General features: G+C 39.7%; 2 protein-coding genes across 4 annotated transcripts in view; one reads left to right on the forward strand and one right to left on the reverse strand.

Annotated features, from left to right (window-relative positions):
* Positions 1-15085, forward strand: part of LOC105049504 (protein DETOXIFICATION 33) — a 36251-nt gene extending 21166 nt beyond the window's left edge. The window contains exons 2-9 of one of the 3 annotated variants that reach the window (XM_073242888.1): positions 7961-8502; positions 8979-9065; positions 10083-10139; positions 10506-10744; positions 11232-11350; positions 11524-11610; positions 11676-11754; positions 14672-15085. In XM_073242888.1, the coding sequence (XP_073098989.1) occupies positions 7961-8502; positions 8979-9065; positions 10083-10139; positions 10506-10744; positions 11232-11350; positions 11524-11610; positions 11676-11747 (1203 nt within the window). In that variant the 3' untranslated portion in view covers positions 11748-11754; positions 14672-15085. Of the gene's footprint in view, positions 1-7960; positions 8503-8978; positions 9066-10082; positions 10140-10505; positions 10745-11231; positions 11351-11523; positions 11611-11675; positions 11944-14671 lie in introns of those variants that run through there. The other 2 variants (XM_010929159.3, XM_073242889.1) reach the window with 2 other exon arrangements.
* Positions 13394-15014, reverse strand: LOC140851244 (uncharacterized). Its single transcript, XM_073242803.1, has 4 exons — positions 14781-15014; positions 14153-14305; positions 13773-13863; positions 13394-13629 (listed from the first exon to the last, which is right to left on the reverse strand). Exons 1-4 carry the CDS (start codon positions 15012-15014, stop codon positions 13394-13396), a joined length of 714 nt encoding a protein of 237 aa, XP_073098904.1.
* Positions 15086-20356: the final 5271 nt, after the last annotated feature.

Consider the following 20356-nt stretch of genomic DNA (forward strand, 5'->3'; position numbering starts at 1 on the left):
AGCCGCCTGAACAGGCGCACCAAGCTCGTCTCCTCCACTCTGACCTTCTTTGCTGATCCGGAAGCCACGGCACTTTTTCTTTTCTGGGCCTTGAGGCCCATGGCGAGCATCCATACTGCTTCGGCGTCCATTCCTAAAAAAAAAAAAATTAAAAAATCGAAAATCAGCAATGGGGTGAAAAAGGAAGAAGTGACACGCAAAAAAAAAAAAAAGAAAGAGAGAAAAAGAAAAAAAAAGAAGAAGAGAAGAAGGACAGAAGAAAAGAAGAGAAAAGAAAAGATGGAATACTCGCAGGATCCTGGGGGCTCAAGCCGATGTTGAACAAAAATTGCTCCTTCAAAAGGTTGGGAAGGGAAGGAGCGGAATAGTCAAGAAGCTTCCGGACGGCCTGAAGGTCGTCCTCCCCCAGGCTGGGAGCCCGACGGACAGAGTCCCTCAGAGAGCCCCAAGGGGGCAGGCCCAGCCTCAAGGACGGGCAGTGGACGAAGAGGTATTTCTCCTTCCAGTTGTGGATCGAAGAAGGAGCCCCTTTCAGCAACTCCTTCTTACCGAACTGAGGGGAGAAATACCACCAGTCCTTCACCGAAGGGTGATGCTTGAAGGTATAGAAATGCCTAAACAGAGAGAGGGATGGCTGAACTTCGACTACGTGGCAAAGGGAAAGGAACCCTATCAAAAATCTAAAGGAATTCGGAGCTACTGAAGCTAAAGAGATATCTAAGAAGCGAAAAAGGACACGATAAAGAACGGAAGCGGAAGCCAGAGTCCGGCACGGAACGCCTCCTGATACAGGCAGAAACGATCGGGTGGAGGGGTGCTAGCCCGATCGGAGGGGCCAGGAAGCTCCAGGTCGTACTCCGGAGGAACTCCATACTGAACCCTTATCAGTAGGAGTTCATCCGGAGTCAGGGAGCAGGGAATGGCACCCGACGCAAAAATCGGACGAAGCCCAGTCCTAGAAGCGGGTTCGACTATAGAGTGAGGCTCCTGGGGGGTTACGGCGGAAGAACTCCCGGAGCTGCTAGAGGCGGAGGTGCCAGAAAATATTTCAAATAACTTCAAATGAAGACCCTAAAGGTCCCAGAGAAATCAGACGGGACAAAGGATGAGGGGTTGCGGGAGACCAAATCGGAGGAATACGACAGAAGAAAATGGAGGAGAAAAGGCCCCTAAATGGCAAGAAGAAAAATGAAGGTTCTGGGACTAACCTAGATCGCTCTGAAGGACGCAGAGGGGCGAGGATAGGGATGACTCGAAGGATGCCTAGGGCCAAAGAAGACGCCAAGGAGGGGCAGGGCTCTCGAAGAAAAGGCAGACACCGATAGAACTTTCAGGTGAAATAGGGCCCCTGAAGGCGGAAGGGTGAGTTTAAATAGGCCCTGGGATCCGCGCAATGACGATTGCGAATCTCCTCTGGCCGGTCTCTTTTCGCCGCGTGTCCCACTCACCACAGCGGGCGGTTAAAAAGTGGCAGACGGCTGACAGTGCCTTTATTGCGCCATGCCTTGAGCACCGTTCCGCTGCAGGTTCCAAAAGAGCCTCTTCGGATCGCCCCGATTTGAAAAGACTCCGGCGCACGCGCATTAAATGCCAAAATATCTGAGGACGATCACGTGCGGACATCGAGGGAGCAACTTCGGCTGTGACAGCCTTTCTGTACTTCCTTCATTCGAAATTCAAACTCGAAAGTAGGAGGACTGGTGTTGGGTATAAAATACCCTCAGCCGAAGTTCTTAACAGGATTGACCCTCCCGGGACTCCTTCGACTGTCGACCACAGATGGTACCTCCCCTGACTGAATTCTCCCGATGGACGAACTTTCACTACACCACCCGAGCTCCTTCAACATGAGTCCCCCCAGTCATCTATTAAACCGCCCTAAGCGCTCACTAAGCTCTGCCACCAGTCGACTTTCTACGACTATCAGCTACTCCCCGAATCCTTCCAGACTTCTTCCAGTCTGGTTCAACTCCAATTCGAACTACCTCGGACTTCGCCAACGGCTGAACTTCTCCAATGATAGATTCCTACAACGATCAGATTTCAGCCCGGACTCCTACGGAAGCCGGATCTCGTCTCCAACTCCGACCACGGGAAGACTCCATCCGGACTCCTACGGGAGCCGGACTTCATCCCCGACCTCGACTGATGGTAAACTTCATCCGGACTCCTACGGGAGCCGGACTTCATTCCCGACCTCGACTGATGGTAAACTTCATCCGGACTCCTACGGGGGCCGGACTCCGCCCCTGACTTTGATTGCAGGTAGACTTCGCCCAGACTCCTACGGGAGCCAGACCTCGTCTCCAACTCCGACTATGGAAAGACTCCGCCCGGACTCCTATGGGAGCCGGACTTCATCCCCGACCTCGACTGATGGTAAACTTCATCCGGACTCTCACGGGAGCCGGACTTCGCCCCTGACTCTAATTGCAGGTAGACTTCGCCTGAGCTCCTACAGGAGCCAGACCTCGTCTCCAACTCCGGCTATGGAAAGACTCCGCCCGGACTCCTACGGGAGCCGGACTTCATCCCCGACCTGATTGATGGTAAACTTCATCCGGACTCCTACGGGAGTCGGACTCCGCCCCTGACTCTGATTGCAGGTAGACTTCGCCCAGACCCCTACGGGAGCCAGACCTCGTCTCCAACTCCGGCTACGGAAAGACTCCGTCCGGACTCCTACGGGAGCCGGATTTCATCCCCGACCTCGACTGATGGTAAACTTCATCCGACTCCGGAGCCGGACTCCGCCCTTGACTTTGATTGCAGGTAGACTTCGCCCAGACTCCTACGGGAGCCAGACCTCGTCTCCAACTATAGCTATGGGAAGACTCCACCCGGACTCCTACGGGAGCCAGACTTCATCCCCGACCTCGACTGATGGTAAACTTCATCCGGACTCCCACGGGAGCCGGACTTCGCCCCTGACTCTAATTGCATGTAGACTTCGCCCGAGATCCTACGGGAGCCAGACCTCATCTCCAACTCTGACTACGGAAAGACTCCGCCCGGACTCCTACGGGAGTCGGACTTCATCCCCAACCTCGACTGATGGTAAACTTCATCCGGACTCCTACGGGAGCCGGACTCCGCCCCTGACTTTGATTGCAGGTAGACTTCGCCCAGACCTCGTCTCCAACTCCGGCTACGAGAAGACTCCACCCGGACTCCTACGGGAGCCGGACTTCATCCCCGACCTCGACTGATGGTAAACTTCATCCGGACTCCCATGGGAGCCAGACTTCGCCCTTGACTCTAATTGCAGGTAGACTTCGCTTGAGCTCCTACAGGAGCCAGACCTCGTCTCCATCTCCGGCTATGGGAAGACTCCGCCCGGACTCCTGTGAGAGTCGGACTTCATCCCCGACTTCAAGTGAAGGAAGGCTCCATCCGGACTCCTGCGAGAGCTGGACTCCAAGCTCCTCTCAGACGGATGGCTAGCCACCTCTCTCCGCCAGACACCCCAGCCGAACTCCGGCTGATAGGCCTGGACCCCCTGGCAGCCCGCAGCAACAGCCACGACTCTGCTCCGCCTCCTGCGATGGATTCCATGCTGCTCCATTACCCCCTGGTAGGCCGCAGCAACAGCCACGACTCTGCTCCACCTCCTGCGATGGATTCCATGCGGCTCTATTACTCCCTGGCAGCTCATAATAATAGCCACGATCCTGCTCCACTTCCTGCGACAGATACCACGCGATTCTTCCATCCTCTGACAAGTCGCGACAACGGACGCCGCTCCGCTCCCCGTGGCAGACTCCACGTGGCACACCCCGGTGATAGCCACAGGTCCACTCCACTACTCTCCGCAACAAACTTTTTCTGACTCTGGGCAGCCCACTGCCAGACGGTTACAGACATCGCTATCACTTTGTTGCCCCTCCGCCTATAAAAGGAAGACCCCAGATACGTTATTCTCGAAGCTCTTATTTTTTTACCTAGGAACTCTGCTAAAATTTTCGTTCGAGCACTCCATTCTTGTTGAGGAAGAGAACTGACTTGAGCGTCGGAGGATCTTGCCGGAGCAACCCCACCTCCGGTTTAGACTTCTTTTGCAGGTCCCGATGGCGACCGCACTCTCTCGACTCCAGCTTCTCCGACGCAAGTGGATTTTTGCACCAACAAAAACCGAAGAGATATCCACGATCATTAATTACGGTGAATAACTATCTGCGCAAAGGTGAAAATGAGATCTTCTTGATTTTTGCTATAATATAATTTTATTTACTGCATATAGATCTTAAAAATATGATAGGAATAATCTTATGAGATGAGATCTAGAAGATATATGTTAGATTAAATCATTTCCGCTGTCTGTATAAAATTTTTATAGTTTTAGCTTGCATGCTGCCCTAGATTTTTCTTCAAATGGTATTAGAGCATAGGCTGCATGATCATGTTCTTAGATCTAAAATTCAGATGAGATCTGAATTATTTTACTTGTGATTAAATCTCTATTTTAGATTGGATCTGAAAATTTATATTTTTTAATTATATATGAAATTTAGATGAGATCTGAATTTTATGTTTTTCAAATAAGCATGATTGTTAGATTAGATCTAATTTATTATTTTATTTGAATCTTATTTTTGTGCTTTGATTTGAATTTTAAATGAGATCTAAAATATTAGATAAAAAATTTTAATGAAAAATCAAAAATTATGATTGATAAAGTCCATCTTAATATAACATTATCCTGACATAACGGATGTTATGTTGAAAGGTTGTTCTAAGATGATATAAGATGAAATCCTAAATCATATATCAAAAATTTAGATTGGATCTAAAATTTTAGATTAGAGATCTAATTGATAAGCAATAGGGCTAGTCGAAGTTTATCCTGATATAAGGTTGCCCTAGCATAAAGTTGGTTATACTGAAAGGTTGTCCTAAGATGATAAGTGATCAAACCCTTTAATCATAAGTCATCTTTTAAGAAAAGAAAAGGCTTAACTAGATTATAAGATAATCGCGATGTGGTTCGTTGATACATGTGGTGATCAAATCGAGTCACTATGACCCTTAGTGTAGGGTTGTATCATGAATTCACTTAGATGGTTGTAACAGATCAATTAGTGATGAGGAACCAAAAGTCATAGCCAATTTGGATGAGATTGACCTATTAGTGTCTAAAGTAAGTACTTTGAAAGGTGATTATTTAATTAGGACCGTTGCACCAGCAACAGGGAGCCTCTCTCACCGACCTCTATTGATCTGGTCAATTTGGTTGACTAAATCTGATTTGGGGTGTTTAGCGTTGAGTTCACCATGATTGTATTGCACCATGAGTCTGGTCTTGATGAGTCAAGACATGATCTCACTAGTAGATCCAATCTAATTATGGATTTACATGTGATATAAATAAATAATTAAACCTAAAAAAATTTAAATTAAAATTTTTTCAAAAATATTAAGTCGAGCAGTATTCCATCGTTGTAGATATGTGGATCCTTCTAGATATTGATTGTTCTCGGTTGGATATAGTGGTTCAGTTGCATTAAGAAATACACAACCACTTTATTAGCATGAGATGCTGCAGGGTGGAGATGGGATTGGACTCAATAACTGTCAAGTGAGGGTCTCAATAGCGGCTTCATTTTTGTAAGAACAGTGGATCTGACTTTACTAAGGAATGAGGCCAATAATTATTTAGTGAGGCTTCAAAAATTAGAGATCGATGACCACTGCAACTTACTTGAGAAGCGTTAGATAAGAATTGTCCACTCATTGATTGATATATTATCAAAAACTGTCAGATGAGATGGTATGCCAATTGATGAGATCGCAGTATTCACTTAAAATCCTAATTGCGAAAGTTTTCATTTGTTCACTCGAGGAGTGTAGAAGATCTGAGAAAATAGTGGGAGTCAGTTTATTTTTAAAATAAAAATTCTAAAATGAATTAAGAAGTTAATTACAAAATTTAACTAGAATCTTTTTCTCTCTGTAGGAAAATATTTGCTTCAAATCCTCTAGTCTAAATCTTAGAAAACAATCGATTGACTGGATCCAATTACAAAGATTAGCTCAGAAACTTAAAATTTATCTTGAGTTCCGAAAAATTGAACAATGTTCTTGATCGGAACCTTCCTGCACTACCAGCCCGTCCGATCCCTAATCAAAAGGTGACCCATGAGAAATGGCTAGACGATAATAATAAGGCACGGTGCTATATGCTGGCATCCATATCCAATGAGCTCCAATGCCAGCACGAGAACATGAAAACTGCTAGGAGGCAATACCATGCTTGATCCAACATTTTAAATTATTTTTCATACATAAATACATACTTTCAAACTATAATAATTTTTAAATATTTTATGCATAAAATCTATTTTTAAAGATATGAATATGTATAAAAATAAATTTAGAGATAAAAAAAACTTACAGACAATCAAATCCAAATGTCACAATTTTTGGCACATGGTATGATTCTCAGATCTATGCTTCTTCCAATAGAAACAAAAGAAATGTTACCAGCCATATTTTCATTCACCACGATTTTATCATTATTCAGAAGAGAAAGAAGTTGCTAATACTGATCTGCAGATAAGTCAGGAAGTGGAGAAGAACCTCTTGCGGCCTGGGCATGATGAGTAGTAAAAGCCTCGAAACTATGGTTCGATGAAGGCATGCCACCCTTTTTCTACTGAGACTTATTAACTTGCTAATGAGATGGGAATCCAATAAGTTTATAACAATGAAATATATCATGCCCTGACTTTTGATAATGCTCGCAGATGATTCATTTCTTTTCTTTACTCTTTGTAGAAGGAACCATATTAGAAGAAGCCAAAGAATTGTTGCCTCACACATGTAGAGTAGCAGCTTCAATATTTGTCTGACGAATAGCATGAAGGATCTGCTGTTTCTCATTCTAACAAATCAAGACATAAACTTGACTCAAATTAGGTAAAGGCTCCTGACTGAGGATCTGTGATTGAATGGAACTGAAGGAGTCACCAAGTCCCATTAAAAATTGGTGTATTTTTTTTCATATTTTCGTGCAAACTCCTTTGCTGCACCACATGAATACTTTGGGATAGAGATATATGTAGTCAATTCATCCCATAAAAACTTCAACTTTATAAAATATAAAATAAGAAGAAACAAAAAGATTTTTTTGAGATAATAAACTGAGTTCCTGATGGAGATGATGAATCCGAGAGCATTCTTTTGAGAAAACTGATCAGCAAGATCGATCCACATATCCATGGCAGTGTCTGCATATGCAACACTGTCATGTAATTCCTTGACCAAAGAATTAGACAATCAGGACATGATCATGGAGTCGCACCTTGCCCACATCGAAGCATCTGATGAAGATGCTTCCAGCTTCGGCAAACTTCCATTAACAAAACATAGTTTATTCTATGCACAAAGTGCATTAGTCATGGCACAAACCCAAGTGAAATAATTCTCTCCAGTGAGTAAATAAGAAACCAACACAGTACCTAAGTTATCAGAATTGGTGAGGTAATAGGGAGAGGTTGAATCCATGTTTGGGCAAGATGATGAACTAGATTTAAGTTTCACAATGGCTTGGATACCATGTAAAAACTTGTTCATTCATTCATATGAAATGCATATAAGATGTTTGATATATATATACATGGGATACAAGCCATCAATCCTAAAATCAAGTTATTGAATAAGAAAGCGAATCTAGTTTTCCTACACAAATTGTTGACCTAATCAATCTTAATAAGTTACAACCATATATATATATATATATATATATATATATATATATATATATATATATATATATATATATATATATATATATATATATAAAGTCATAAATAGATAAGATTTAAAATTTAAAATTTAAAATTTGAAATATCACAATACAACTTTGTTTTTTTTTTTTTTGAGCTTATTTCTATGCTATTCTTTCACTGGGATTACCTCTCACTTTGCAGTATGCCTATACTCACTGAAATTTTGTGCGCAGTTGGGAATGGGCAGTGCCTTGGAAACTCTGTGTGGCCAGGCCTATGGTGCAGGCAAAATGAGCATGTTAGGAATCTATCTGCAGAGATCATGGGTAATTCTTTTAGCAACAGCTGTGATACTGTCCATGACTCACGTTTTTGCCACACCAATATTAAAGCTCTTGGGACAGAGCGATGAGATTGCTGAATTGGCAGGAAGATTCTCGATATGGATGATTCCAGAGCTGTTTGCCTTTGCAGTGAATTTCCCAATTCAAAAGTTCCTTCAAGCACAAAGCAAGGTTATGGCTATGGCATGGATTTCTGCAGCTGTTTTGGTTATTCATGTGATTTTGAGCTGGCTTTTTATCGTAAAATTGGAGATGGGATTGGTTGGGGCTGCGATCACTCTCAATTTTGCCTGGTTTCTTTTAGACGTGGGACAGCTGGTATATGTTCTCTCAGGAAGCTGCAGGGACTCCTGGACTGGTTTCTCATGGTTGGCTTTCACGGAGTTGGTCGATTTCTTAGGGCTTTCCTTGGCTTCAGCTGTCATGCTATGGTCTGTACTGTTTCCTTGGAATTTTATTTTTGAGGATCTTCAAGTTCTCCTACATTTTGTGGAGTTTGCTCCCTTTTTCATGCAGCAGAGACTTAACTATTGCATTTGTTAGATATAATCTTTTGCATTAACCGTGCCCTGCTTAAGCCTCTTTCATAATGTATCCTTTTAGATCTCACATGTTATCCAAGATATCCTCAAAACTATAAGGCAAAAAGTATGAATAAGAGAAGGTGATCTTTTTTGTACTTTAATGGTTCCCTTGATCATTCCATTAGTAGAAAAGCAAGTAAGTGCATATAACCAACAACTGAAAAATTCTTAGATTACTTGTATGCATTGTTGCAGCATGGAATATTTTGAAAATGTTTGCTTCTCCTTTGCATAATTTTGTTACTTTTAGAATTCCTTATATCAGATTTGTTTGTATGACCTTTTCATTTTTCAGAATCTCATCTTTGGTGATTTAAATGCAGCTTGGAATATTGGACTGTGATGGTATTAGTCATATTAGCTGGTCTTCTAAAAAATCCTGAAGTAGCTGTGGATGCTGCTTCTATTTGGTACGTCTAGTATCGAGAATTGTTTCTCTTTTTTACTGTTTTCTTCTCATATATCTTCTGCTCGAGATGTTGCGAATTTTTTCTCTGGTTAATCTTTTCATATTCTAATTGTCATGCCTTTTATGTCTACAGTAAAACATAATACTTTTTCGATGATATTCTAACATGGAGATAAATTTTTTCTCTTGTTGATCTTTTCATATTCTAATTGTCATGCCTTCTATATCTACAGTAAAGCATAATACTTTTTTGATGATATTCTGAGACAGAGATAACACTATTTGTATTTACATACTGTATCAATTTAATGTGATTTGAAAATCACCCTGAAAAAAAATAGTGATTTCAAAATCCAGACTGAAGCCTCGAATCCTAGCTGTAAGCCTGCATATATTATAGTAATGCTTGACATTTAAGGACAAACAGAAGTGTGTAGTGATCTCAGAAGTTTTCACTATGAATTTCCCCTCTACACCCACATGAAAAAAAAAAGGAGAGAGAGAGAAGAAAAACATAGGGGCAACTGAACAGTTCTCTTTGACAAGGAACCATTGCTTTGCTTTTCTGCGGAATTTTTTGATGTATGAGAAATACCTAAGACAAACTGTTCTTATCATGAATGATTTACTGATATAGGCCTGACATCTCTTTCCTCTGATAGACTTGTACTATAGTATAACTCATGTTTAAAATTTGATCGCCTTGTTGTTTGGCTAGAATAAAGCCTTTACATATTAGCTTTGATGGAAAACTTGTTTTATTTTTATTTCCTGCTGGACAATGTTCAAATAATTATAGCACTGTAGGGTTTCCTCTTAGTTCTGAAATCCTAGTATATTCAAATCTAGACTCCAGATTGGGTGGAGTTTATTGAGCCTCCACCAATCAATTTTTTCTTTTGACCATTTTGTTTTTCATGTCGATTTTCTATGTGGCTATGACTATTTGCATCTAATTTCGGGCAACTTTATTTTCTTAATCAAAATAAATATTTTTGTGGTTTTTTGTGGCTGACAGCATGAATGTGGAAGGATGGTGTTTCATGATTCCATTGGGATTTGTTGCGGCTGTAAGGTGTGCTCTTGACCTCAGTTGGTGCAGAAAAATAGCATGCTTTATCACTTATACATTTCATTATCTCCCTTAGTAGTACTTTATCAGATCTTCTCCTTCCCCCACCCCTGCTTTTGCCCTCCTTTCTGGAGGGAGGGCTTGATTATTTCTATTGTTGGATTGTTGGTGTACAAGAGAATGAAGTTGACTTATGTTCCATTTCTAAATGAACCATGTTTTTATGCACCGACAAGAAAGTGAGGAAAATTGTTGCAAGCTACATCATATTATTCTTTCATTTTTTTTTATTAAATTATTCATCACTTCGGCAGTTGATGTTATGCTTAATGTTTTCTTGACTGCATGTTTTTGTTTCATATTTGATAGTGTGAGGGTCTCTAACGAGTTGGGGGCAGGGCGTCCAAAGGCTGCAGAGTTCTCTATGCTGGTGGTGATAATGATGTCAGTGACCATACAGACTATATTTATGCTTTTAATTCTGTTGACAAGGAAGGATTTTCCAGCACTATTTACAGACAATAAATTAGTAATGGACAAAGTAAGCAAAATTGCGCTTTTTCTGTCTGCTTCAATTTTTCTCAGTAGCATACAGCCAGTTCTATCAGGTGAGTTCATTATACTTCACCAATAGTGTCTTAAAGTAGAATTACACATTGATTTGTATGGACGGTCAAGATATTCCTTATTTACTTCGGGTTATGAGTTTCATCATTATACTCCTTTTTGGATCATTAAAGCACAACATGAGGGCAGAGTTTAGGTCATACTATAAGATGTTTTTCGCAGAAAATGATTAGAATCACGAATTTTAGGTGGCTTATATTTGTTTAGCAGGTACTTTTTTTAGAATCTGTTTTGATTACTTCACGTAAAAGCTCTTTTTTCCACCTCCACAAGTTTAAGATGACTTGTGAATGGCATTTGTGGCTCATTATGAATTCCTCAAAAGCCGAAGATAGATTCATTAGGCATGGTGCTCTCTCTTCATGTTCTAGTTTCACTTCATACATAATGAGTTTTTTAAAGCTTTGGGCTGAACTTTCATTTGATTACATGAGTCATCTGATCCTTGTTGCTTATGTGAACATTCAGGGGTAGCCATTGGAGCTGGTTGGCAAACTAGAGTCGCCTACATAAACCTTGGTTGCTATTATGTGGTGGGGCTATCAAGTGGTGCCTTAATGGGTTTCAAATTAAATTTAGGCTTAGAGGTAAGCAGTGATCACCTGTTTCTTTGTGACCATTACAGTTAACCCATCCATGTTACATGCGTTTTCTTCCAAGTAGATAGCAGGTCTTAAAATTTCTCCTTTTTTTTTTTTTTTGCTTACTTCATATGTCTAGTTCTGTATTGAAAGGTCTAATTCAATGATCTTTATTCAAGGGTCTTTGGGGTGGTGTGCTTAGTGGTATTCTTCTGCAGACCATTATCCTTGTTGTCATTACTTGGCGGACAGATTGGGATAAAGAGGTGAGATTTTGGTTGAGATTTCCACTCATGTATTCCTCTTGCATGATTTTGCATCAACCTTGCAGGCAGCATTAGCATTGAAGAGAGTTTCGACATGGGAAGGCTTGGTAGATGTCTCCTCAGCTGGAAGAATATAGGGCTCAGGTAGCTTGGATTAATCTTGTTAAACAAATACAAATATAATGCATATCTGGACATGGTTTTGACTTCCGAACAATCTTATTTAAGATCCTTCATGGACTTCAAACTTCAATTGCTGCAAATCAATCTGAATTATACATAAATGTAAGACAATCAAGAATTATACATAAATGTAAGGTAGCTGCTTTTGAATCTTGATGTTTTACAAGTCACTACAGCTATTAAAGTCACAATTAATGGTAGATAATTACCAGGAACTTATCAATTGGAAATTATCTAGTATCATTTTTCATGACAAATCTTGCAAATAAATTCTTGTTCTAATAAATACAGCTAATTCAATTGTTTCACAAATGACTTGGGGGCTTTCAATGACGCTGACATGAAACTATACTCATCAACCAAAAATGAAGAATATTATGAGACAGCAAACTCATTTCCTTGCAATGGTTTCACTGAGGCTTACTACTTGATAGATATGATTTTTTTCCCCTGTTTTACATACAATGTTTGAACAACTTTTTAATCTGTCCCCCCCCCCCCCCCACCCCCGGCCCCAAAAAAAAAAAAAAAAATCTAATGTAAATGTGGCAGCTGTCTTTCTTATATTCTTATAATAAATGACAGAAGCAGAAGGTATTTTGCTTGTTTCCTTCGAAGACTTGACATTCATCCAATCAGCATGGGATTGTCATGAATGAAACCACTCAAGCACTGGCACAGAGAAGACTGAATTTTCCCTGAATTAACTCCAAAATCTTTCGGAGATCAATGAACTAATTCCCCATACCGAGTATTACTAGTGCTATTGTATTACTGTATTGGTACATCTGGTATGAAGACTGGTTCGGCATACCGAGTATCAGTACACCATCCAAACCTCGTATTGGTACTGAAATAATATGGTACAAGTCATACAATCTGGTGCAGTACAGTATGACATAGTCCTATGACAAAAAATTGTGAAGACATCCACCACCGTGATTTAGGAGGAGAAAAAAAGACTTGGAAAAAAAAGGGAACTGATCACCTAACACAGATGTCATTGCAATAAAAATAACTGGTCACCAAAGACAGATGTCAAGATCGGTTTGTAGCTCTCAGATGACTTCTATGGAAAAAAAAAATACTAAAGCATTTCTTGAATTAAATTTTAAAACCTGCAAGTATCAAACAATCAAAACACCCTTTATTATTTTTATTCTATTCAGAATAATGACTTATAATTAAGAGTGCCAACTAGTGCAATTGTTTAACTCTTTGAAGGTTGCCACTGTTGTTTAAGTCTTAGAGGCCGGCACCAAGAACTTGGTTTCCCGTTTCAACCACAACCCATTTTGGGTAATATGGTAAGCTAAATTGGGGGGAATCACTTTTGTTGTTAGTAGCATTAAAGAATGACATGTTGGAATTTTGGTGGTCTCGAGCACCCAACTAATTTACTGCAATTTTACCAATTAAGATGTCAAAAGCCATAGTTCACTTGTAAATAAAATGCTGGTGAAGCTCTTAAGTTGTTTGCTGCATTGACACACTCCTATTGTGGTTAATACACAATAAATACACAAATCAATCTGTTTACTCTTGGAGGATCAGATGATGTGATATCACCCACAATAATTAAGAAGAGATGGTTTTTCTATTATTTGGCTAAATCTCTATGCACAAGGCATCTGAAAGTTGATTTATATGGTGACCATTCAACACACTTATCAAGCATTCTTTTAAGGCATCCTTTGGTGGCTTTTCGCTGTGCATCTGGCATTGAATCGCAGACCATCTCCATAAGACCAGACAATTCCATATATGCATCTTTTGCATAATAGTATAAAATCTTTGGCAGAACAATCTTCTGTTCCTTTCTGACCAAGACACTAGCTCAGCTTTTGCAAGCTCAAGCTCCTCATAGATACCTCTGGCAGTGTAAAGTCGAACTAAAAGAGTTGAGACAGAATTCTATTCAGATAATTTTGTGAGTACTAATTTAAAATGTACTTAAAGTTGATATGACGATGAAAGACATACCAATGCTGGACGATGGGATTGGCATCGAATAATTGAACTCTGGATAGCATAAGCATTTACCGAATGCCCACCTACATTATAGGCTGCCTGTATATGTAAATCAACTTATATCTTAGGGGAAGGTCATATGTTTGGTTACGAAGTGTAACTTGGTGTACTGTAGTGCTTACTTTTAGGACTGATTATGTGCTCTTCATGTGATTCTCATGCAGTCCAAAAGCTAAAAATGCCAGGGAAATCTCATAAAATATGATAAAATAAGTATTGTATAACATATGAGATATACCACTTATTCTTAGGAGAAAAAGCATGCGAATCTAACATCTAGATGAATGCTGGCGTGAACATACATGCATCACCAAGCCATCTGCACAACATGTTGAGCTGGAGCAAGTCTGCAGTAAATAGCAGAAATGCATCTGATAATATCTTCAGAAAGTTTACAAGAAATTTCAGGCACATGGTCTGTGATAGAGGCACCAAGATGATCTGCAAGAATTCGATGTCCAGAAACAGATTTTGGAATATCCTGCAAAACAATCAAACATATATGCAGCATGGATCAGACAATAAGATTACAGATTTCTTGCGACAATGCACTCTAGTTTCAGAACAGGGGGAGAAAATGACACACTCATATGAAGTTTATAAGCACTTAGGTATTACTATGACTTAATATTTGATGGAACAAGCCATGTAGTCTTCATGATGAAAATCCAGGAACTTATGTTCATATTATACAGGATGGCAAAAAAAAAAAAAAATATATTCTCCAAAGGTAAACAGGATAATGCACACCAAAGCCCAGAATTTATGGCTATTTTTCAATTTTTGAATAAATTAAGTAATTATATTAAACTTAATCAGTTAAGTAATTAAGCCAAATCACGTGCAGGTGAACGTTCAATACGCCTGCAATTGGGGGCACTCTTGCCAACTCGCTGAAGGATTTGAGGATGACTTGATTTGTCAACTACTAGATCAGGATTAATGGAATGAGTTGCCTGATGCGATATCTGAATTGTAGAATCTAGTCTCAGATCTCCTGCATGACATTCTACAGGAGGCGTAGAGGCATGGCCTGCAGCAGTAGAGGAGCTCGCTAGATGTCGGTCAAAAGCAGTTCGATATGATGAGAGGAGGTATTGTTCCAAACGTATAACTTCCAGCTCAAGAATGGAGATCTCCTTAACTAATTCTGCAACAGACTTCATGCAACATGCAGAAGGGTCAGTCATTTGTAAAGTTAGAATCAGTAGGTGTTTGTGCAGTAGTACTTTACATTGTCATGAATTACAGGGCACATAGATGACCAAGGAAGTCATTCTTTGAGTAAATAATTTTCTGCTTATACAAAATGGCTAATATTAAATTGCTTTAGCATCAGGATCTCTAGCCACAATAGGACCATTTGAATGAATAAAAAGCAGGGGAAAAAAAAAAAGAAGCCAACTCACAAATATATGGGATTGGCTATTTATTCCTTCTTTGCCATTCATTTCTGTTGATACATCATTTGTCAAGACAAGCTTCTCCAGCTTATTCTCACAAACTTACCAGCCCTCCAACCCCTCCTCTTTTTCCTAACCCTTTGATAGATCAATTCTCTGCCACTTTACCCTCAATTGGTTATCTATTGTGCTTCCTGAATGTAGTTATATCTAACTGATCCTTTCTATTTTCGCCCTGAATATTCCCTCGCATTCTCAACTCTAGCACCTCTCTTATGTTCTTGACCCTGTTTACCAAAAACAGGCAAGGTATGCACATTATTTCAGATGTATTATGGTTCAACACAATTTCAGATGTATTATGGTTCAACACAGAGTATCAGATTAGAAGAAGATACACATTCTTTTTTTTTAATGTTATTAGCACCATGTATTTCACATCCTCTTGTGTAAAATCTCACAGTTCAACTATGCAAAAATAAAAGTAAAGTGGTTGATCTCTACAAAATTTCCCAAAGTATCCATCTAAGCAAAGTCAATAAGTAAATAAGCTTCTTTTATGGTATACATACCGGCCTTTATCCTTTCCATAGTACTCCCAAAAGCAAATAGTAAGAATCTTTGGTTGTCCTCTTGAAATTATCCAAAATGACCCCACATAAATGTCTCCTATTAGTAATTTATTAATTATATTTTATAAATATAAAATTGGTTAGAGTAATATAGCTAATCAATTGATTAAATTTAATCAAAACTTCAATGCAATATTTATGGTTTAAATGTACTTGTTGCATAGGCTAAGGGTATGTGAATTCTATAATTTTTTTGTGTATAAGCTTCTTAGAGGTAGTAAATTACATTCGAGGCTAGGATTAGCGATATTGACCCAGTATTATCTGATCTAGATCTGACTAGATTTAAGTATAGATCTACTTTAGTGTAGCCAAGTTTACCTCAATTAAGAATATGATGGAACTTGATAAAGTATGTTAAAAGGAGCAAGTTCTTAATAGACAAAAATTATATCAAAATCTTATTAGATGATTTTCCCTTTGTTACGTTAAGGCTTCGGGAGTGCTGGTGTGGCCGAGGGTGGAGGGAGATCCGAATGCTGGGACATCGGGATAGACCTGTAAAAGAAGTCCTCTCACATCGGAGATGGGGCCTCCAACGAAAAACCTTTCGATGCTTAAGTCAGTCAGAGCTTGAGCACACACAAAAAAAAGTATAGTATAGCTTGGATTGGCTTACTAGAGCGTGCCTCGACGGTCCCCTTATTATCTTCTTATATAGGGAGGTGCCAAGTTTGTTATGCTTAAATTCGTAGGTTGTTAGGTCTGGACCTGTAGGTTGTTAATCGTGGATGTTTGTTACATGTATGTGGCCATATTTTAAAAATTTGTTGGGAGATGCTTAACAGATTGCCCACGTGGCATGATAAGTTGGTGAATCGAGTTCGGCTCATAGCCAATATGCTGTCCCAGCCAGAACTGTATCAATGCACATTGTGGGATCTTGTCCTTAGTGGTCGGTGAGATCTCAACCCGAGGATCGGGAAGCGCCTGTATCGACGTTTGTTATAGGATTTCACTCCAAGTGTCGACGATGACATGTATTGACCCGGAGGCTGATGGGGTCCCGACTTGGAGGTTGGCGGGGGTCTGGGCTGACGTGAGCATTTCACTTCGACTTCTTATGATGTGCTCGATGATGCTTGACATCAAGGTTTATCTCGATGTTTTCATCTATCTGGGTTTTGAACGGACGAGTCTCGAGGATCATGGCTGAGGTGGCACGATCCGTAACACTTGTCCTCTACTTTCAAGTACGAAATGGTCACTTTGGATGAAGAAAGTAGTAGTTCTCGAAAAAGAATCATCAGAGCATAGCTGAGTAGATGAATCCGAGTTGTTTGATCTCCGAGTGGATCATTGCATTGCTTTATGGGATTTGACTTTGATTTGATGAGTTGCTTCATGAACTATGCTTTAATGATTTGGAGAGATTTGGCATTTCAAAAATTCTAGAGCATTTATAATGTGTGGGCGGTGAAGGGAAGGAAAACAATTTTCCTCCGGGATGCCCAGGTTGCATCTAAAATTTTTTTAATATTCTACTTATTTAATGATCAAATTCTTACCTAAAATGCAGCAAAATCAGGAATCAAATCCCAAATTATCTGATATAAACCTTCGTAGAGGTCTGGATGTGCAGATCCTCTACTTCGCATGCACGTCAGACGCCGTAGAAAAGCAGGATAAACTCTAATCCAATTGGCTTGGCAACTCAATCAATCGAGGGATGAGATGTGCTAGTGTGATACCTCACACTAGCAGGTGGGATGCCCAAAAAGACCCCACACCCAAAGGAAGAGGGGCGGCAATAAGGAGAGAGGCCAAAGGGAAGATAAGACCTCTCTCTCTTCTCACGCATCTCTCTCTTTTCTCTTCTCTCAATCTGATTTGTTGCTATGCTATTGCTATTGCTATGCAACTATAGGTAGAGACCCTCTCTATTTATATATGTTTCTCATGATCCAATGAGATTAGGATTCCTAATTTAAATCTGATTTAAATTGATCCAATACTCATGAAAGAAGGATTCCTATATGAGATATAATTGTCATCACATATGACAAACAACTTGCACCTAATCTCTCACCCACTTGGGACATCCCAAATAAGCACCAAATCAGGTTTTGGTCATGCTTCATGAGGGGGTATTCCCAGTGCAAGTAAGAATCTCATATCTCATCCAAAATAGGTCCGATTCGAATTCGATTCGAAGCTGGTTCGAAATAATTTCGAAAGACTGTCAATCCCAAACTCTTTAAAATTTTTGTACCAAGTCTAACTTGAATTTTAGATCCATTTAAATTTAATTAATTCAGATCTAATTTAAAATTAATTAGTACTTAAATCTAATCTTTCATATACTCTATAGATCATAGATCAGAAATTATTCATTCTCGGGATCAAACCAGAACCTCATGTGTAGTGCTAGCTAGACATAATCAACACTTCAATTCTATTTGACCCACAACTTAATTCTTAATCAAGTTAGCTTATATGTTCAATCAAATCTAGTACTTTCAAATTGGACATATAAACATAGGTCAATTTTTTTCTACTTTGTTTGACTTGTGTGCGTGACTCTATAAGTTCAAACACTAAGCCGGTAGTATAAAAATCAATTTCTGCACTAATCGAGATACTATCTAGCAATGGTTTTCGATGTTCAGATAGGTTGAATTATCGTAAAAAAATATTTCAAAATTCATACACATGATTACCGCGTAATTCATCCTTTTGACCCTAAATGCTCTAGGATGGTCTCAGGTTAACTGTTAATCGAGATTGCTTCATCCGCATTATATTTCAAGTCCATCTCATGAATTATCCTGACCAAAATTTTACTAAATTGAAGTACAGTGATACATCAACTTCAATAATCTGGAGAGGTCAATCCCATCTTGATCCACACACAAATTTCGCAAGTACTTGACGGTACTCAGTAGCCTTCCGTCACTGTATTAGAAATCCAGATAGTCTGGCACCAAAGCACAGTGAGTTGCTTGCAAATCACTATGGTGATCTCAGATTTGAAGGACACTTATACCCATGTGTTTCGCGAGTAGCTCTTGATAGCAGAATGCTCAGCAGGTGAGTCACTTATTCAGTAATGATGTACCCCTACATCTCACCTGTATGTCATACCAGTATCATCACACTTCTTGGTTAAGAGAACAACCAACCCATATAGCACACAACGACCTCTACTCTATAAACATCATTGTCCTATAATGACGTATCATTTGGTCATGAACATATTTAAGAACTATATAATAAATCCTCTCTTTATCATACACTAGCATAGTTTTAGGGATTTCATCACAGCACAAGAGTTCAAAGAAGATGTCACTTTGTGATGAAAAATATCAGAATAACTATTATTCGATTGATCAATAATTATACAAAGATGAACTCAATCATCACACGATTGGTGTTAGGATACAATTCTCAACAACTCTCACTTGGACTAAAGTCAATCGGGATAATATCTTATATCCATCTTTCATTTGAAGTTATCGAACTCTTTGATCTCGAGAGCTTTAATGAAGGGGTCGGCTAGGTTCTCCTTTCTGTCGATCTTCTGAAGCTCGACGTCATCTTGGTTCACGATCTCTCGCACTAGGTGATAGCGGCATAGAATGTGCTTAGTGCGATGGTGCGATTTGGGTTCTTTCACTTGAGCTATGGCACTGGAGCTGTCATAGTACAGCAGGACAGGACCATCAATGAAAGGTATAACTCTCAGCTCAATGATAAACTTTTGCAACCATACCGCCTCCTTTGCAGCATCCGATGCAGCAATGTATTCTGCTTCGCATACAGAATCAGCTACAATATGTTGCTTGGAACTCTTCCAGCAAACAACTCCTCCATTCAAGATAAATATATAGCTTAACATGCGTCTGCTGTCATCATAATCTGACTGAAAATTAGAATCAGTATATTCCACAAGTTTTAGATCAGAGTCTCCATAGATAAGCCATTGGTCTTTAGTATTTCTCAAATACTTAAGAATTGCTTTTGTAATCTTCCAATGCTTCTCATCCAGATCTGACTGGTACCTACTCACTACCTCTAATAAATAGGCCACATCCGGCCTCGTACATATCACAGTATACATGATAGATCCCACTGCCGAAGCATATGGTATTCTAGTCATGCGCTCTCTCTCCTCAAGAGTTGTCGGACAATCCTTCTTAGAAAGAGTAATTCCATGGCCTATCGAAAAATAGCCTTTCTTGAAATTATCCATGTTGAATCGCTTCAATAAGATATCAATATACGTGGATTAGAATAGTCCAAGCATCCTTCTAGATCTATCCCTATAGATCTTCATCCCCAGGATGTAGGATGCTTCTCCCAAGTCCTTCATGAAGAACTGTGATGATAGCCACAGTTTCACACTCTGTAAAGTCGGAATGTCATTTTCTAGTAACAGTATGTCATCCACTAATGAAGTCATACATTTTGATCACTTTATCAAAATAGATGTTCCAACTCTTAGATACCTGCTTAAGTCCATAAATAGACTTTTTCAGCTTGCACACTTTCAACTCA

This window comes from Elaeis guineensis, chromosome 8 (genome assembly GCF_000442705.2).
Source record: "Elaeis guineensis isolate ETL-2024a chromosome 8, EG11, whole genome shotgun sequence".
NCBI classification, from domain to species: Eukaryota; Viridiplantae; Streptophyta; class Magnoliopsida; order Arecales; family Arecaceae; genus Elaeis; species Elaeis guineensis.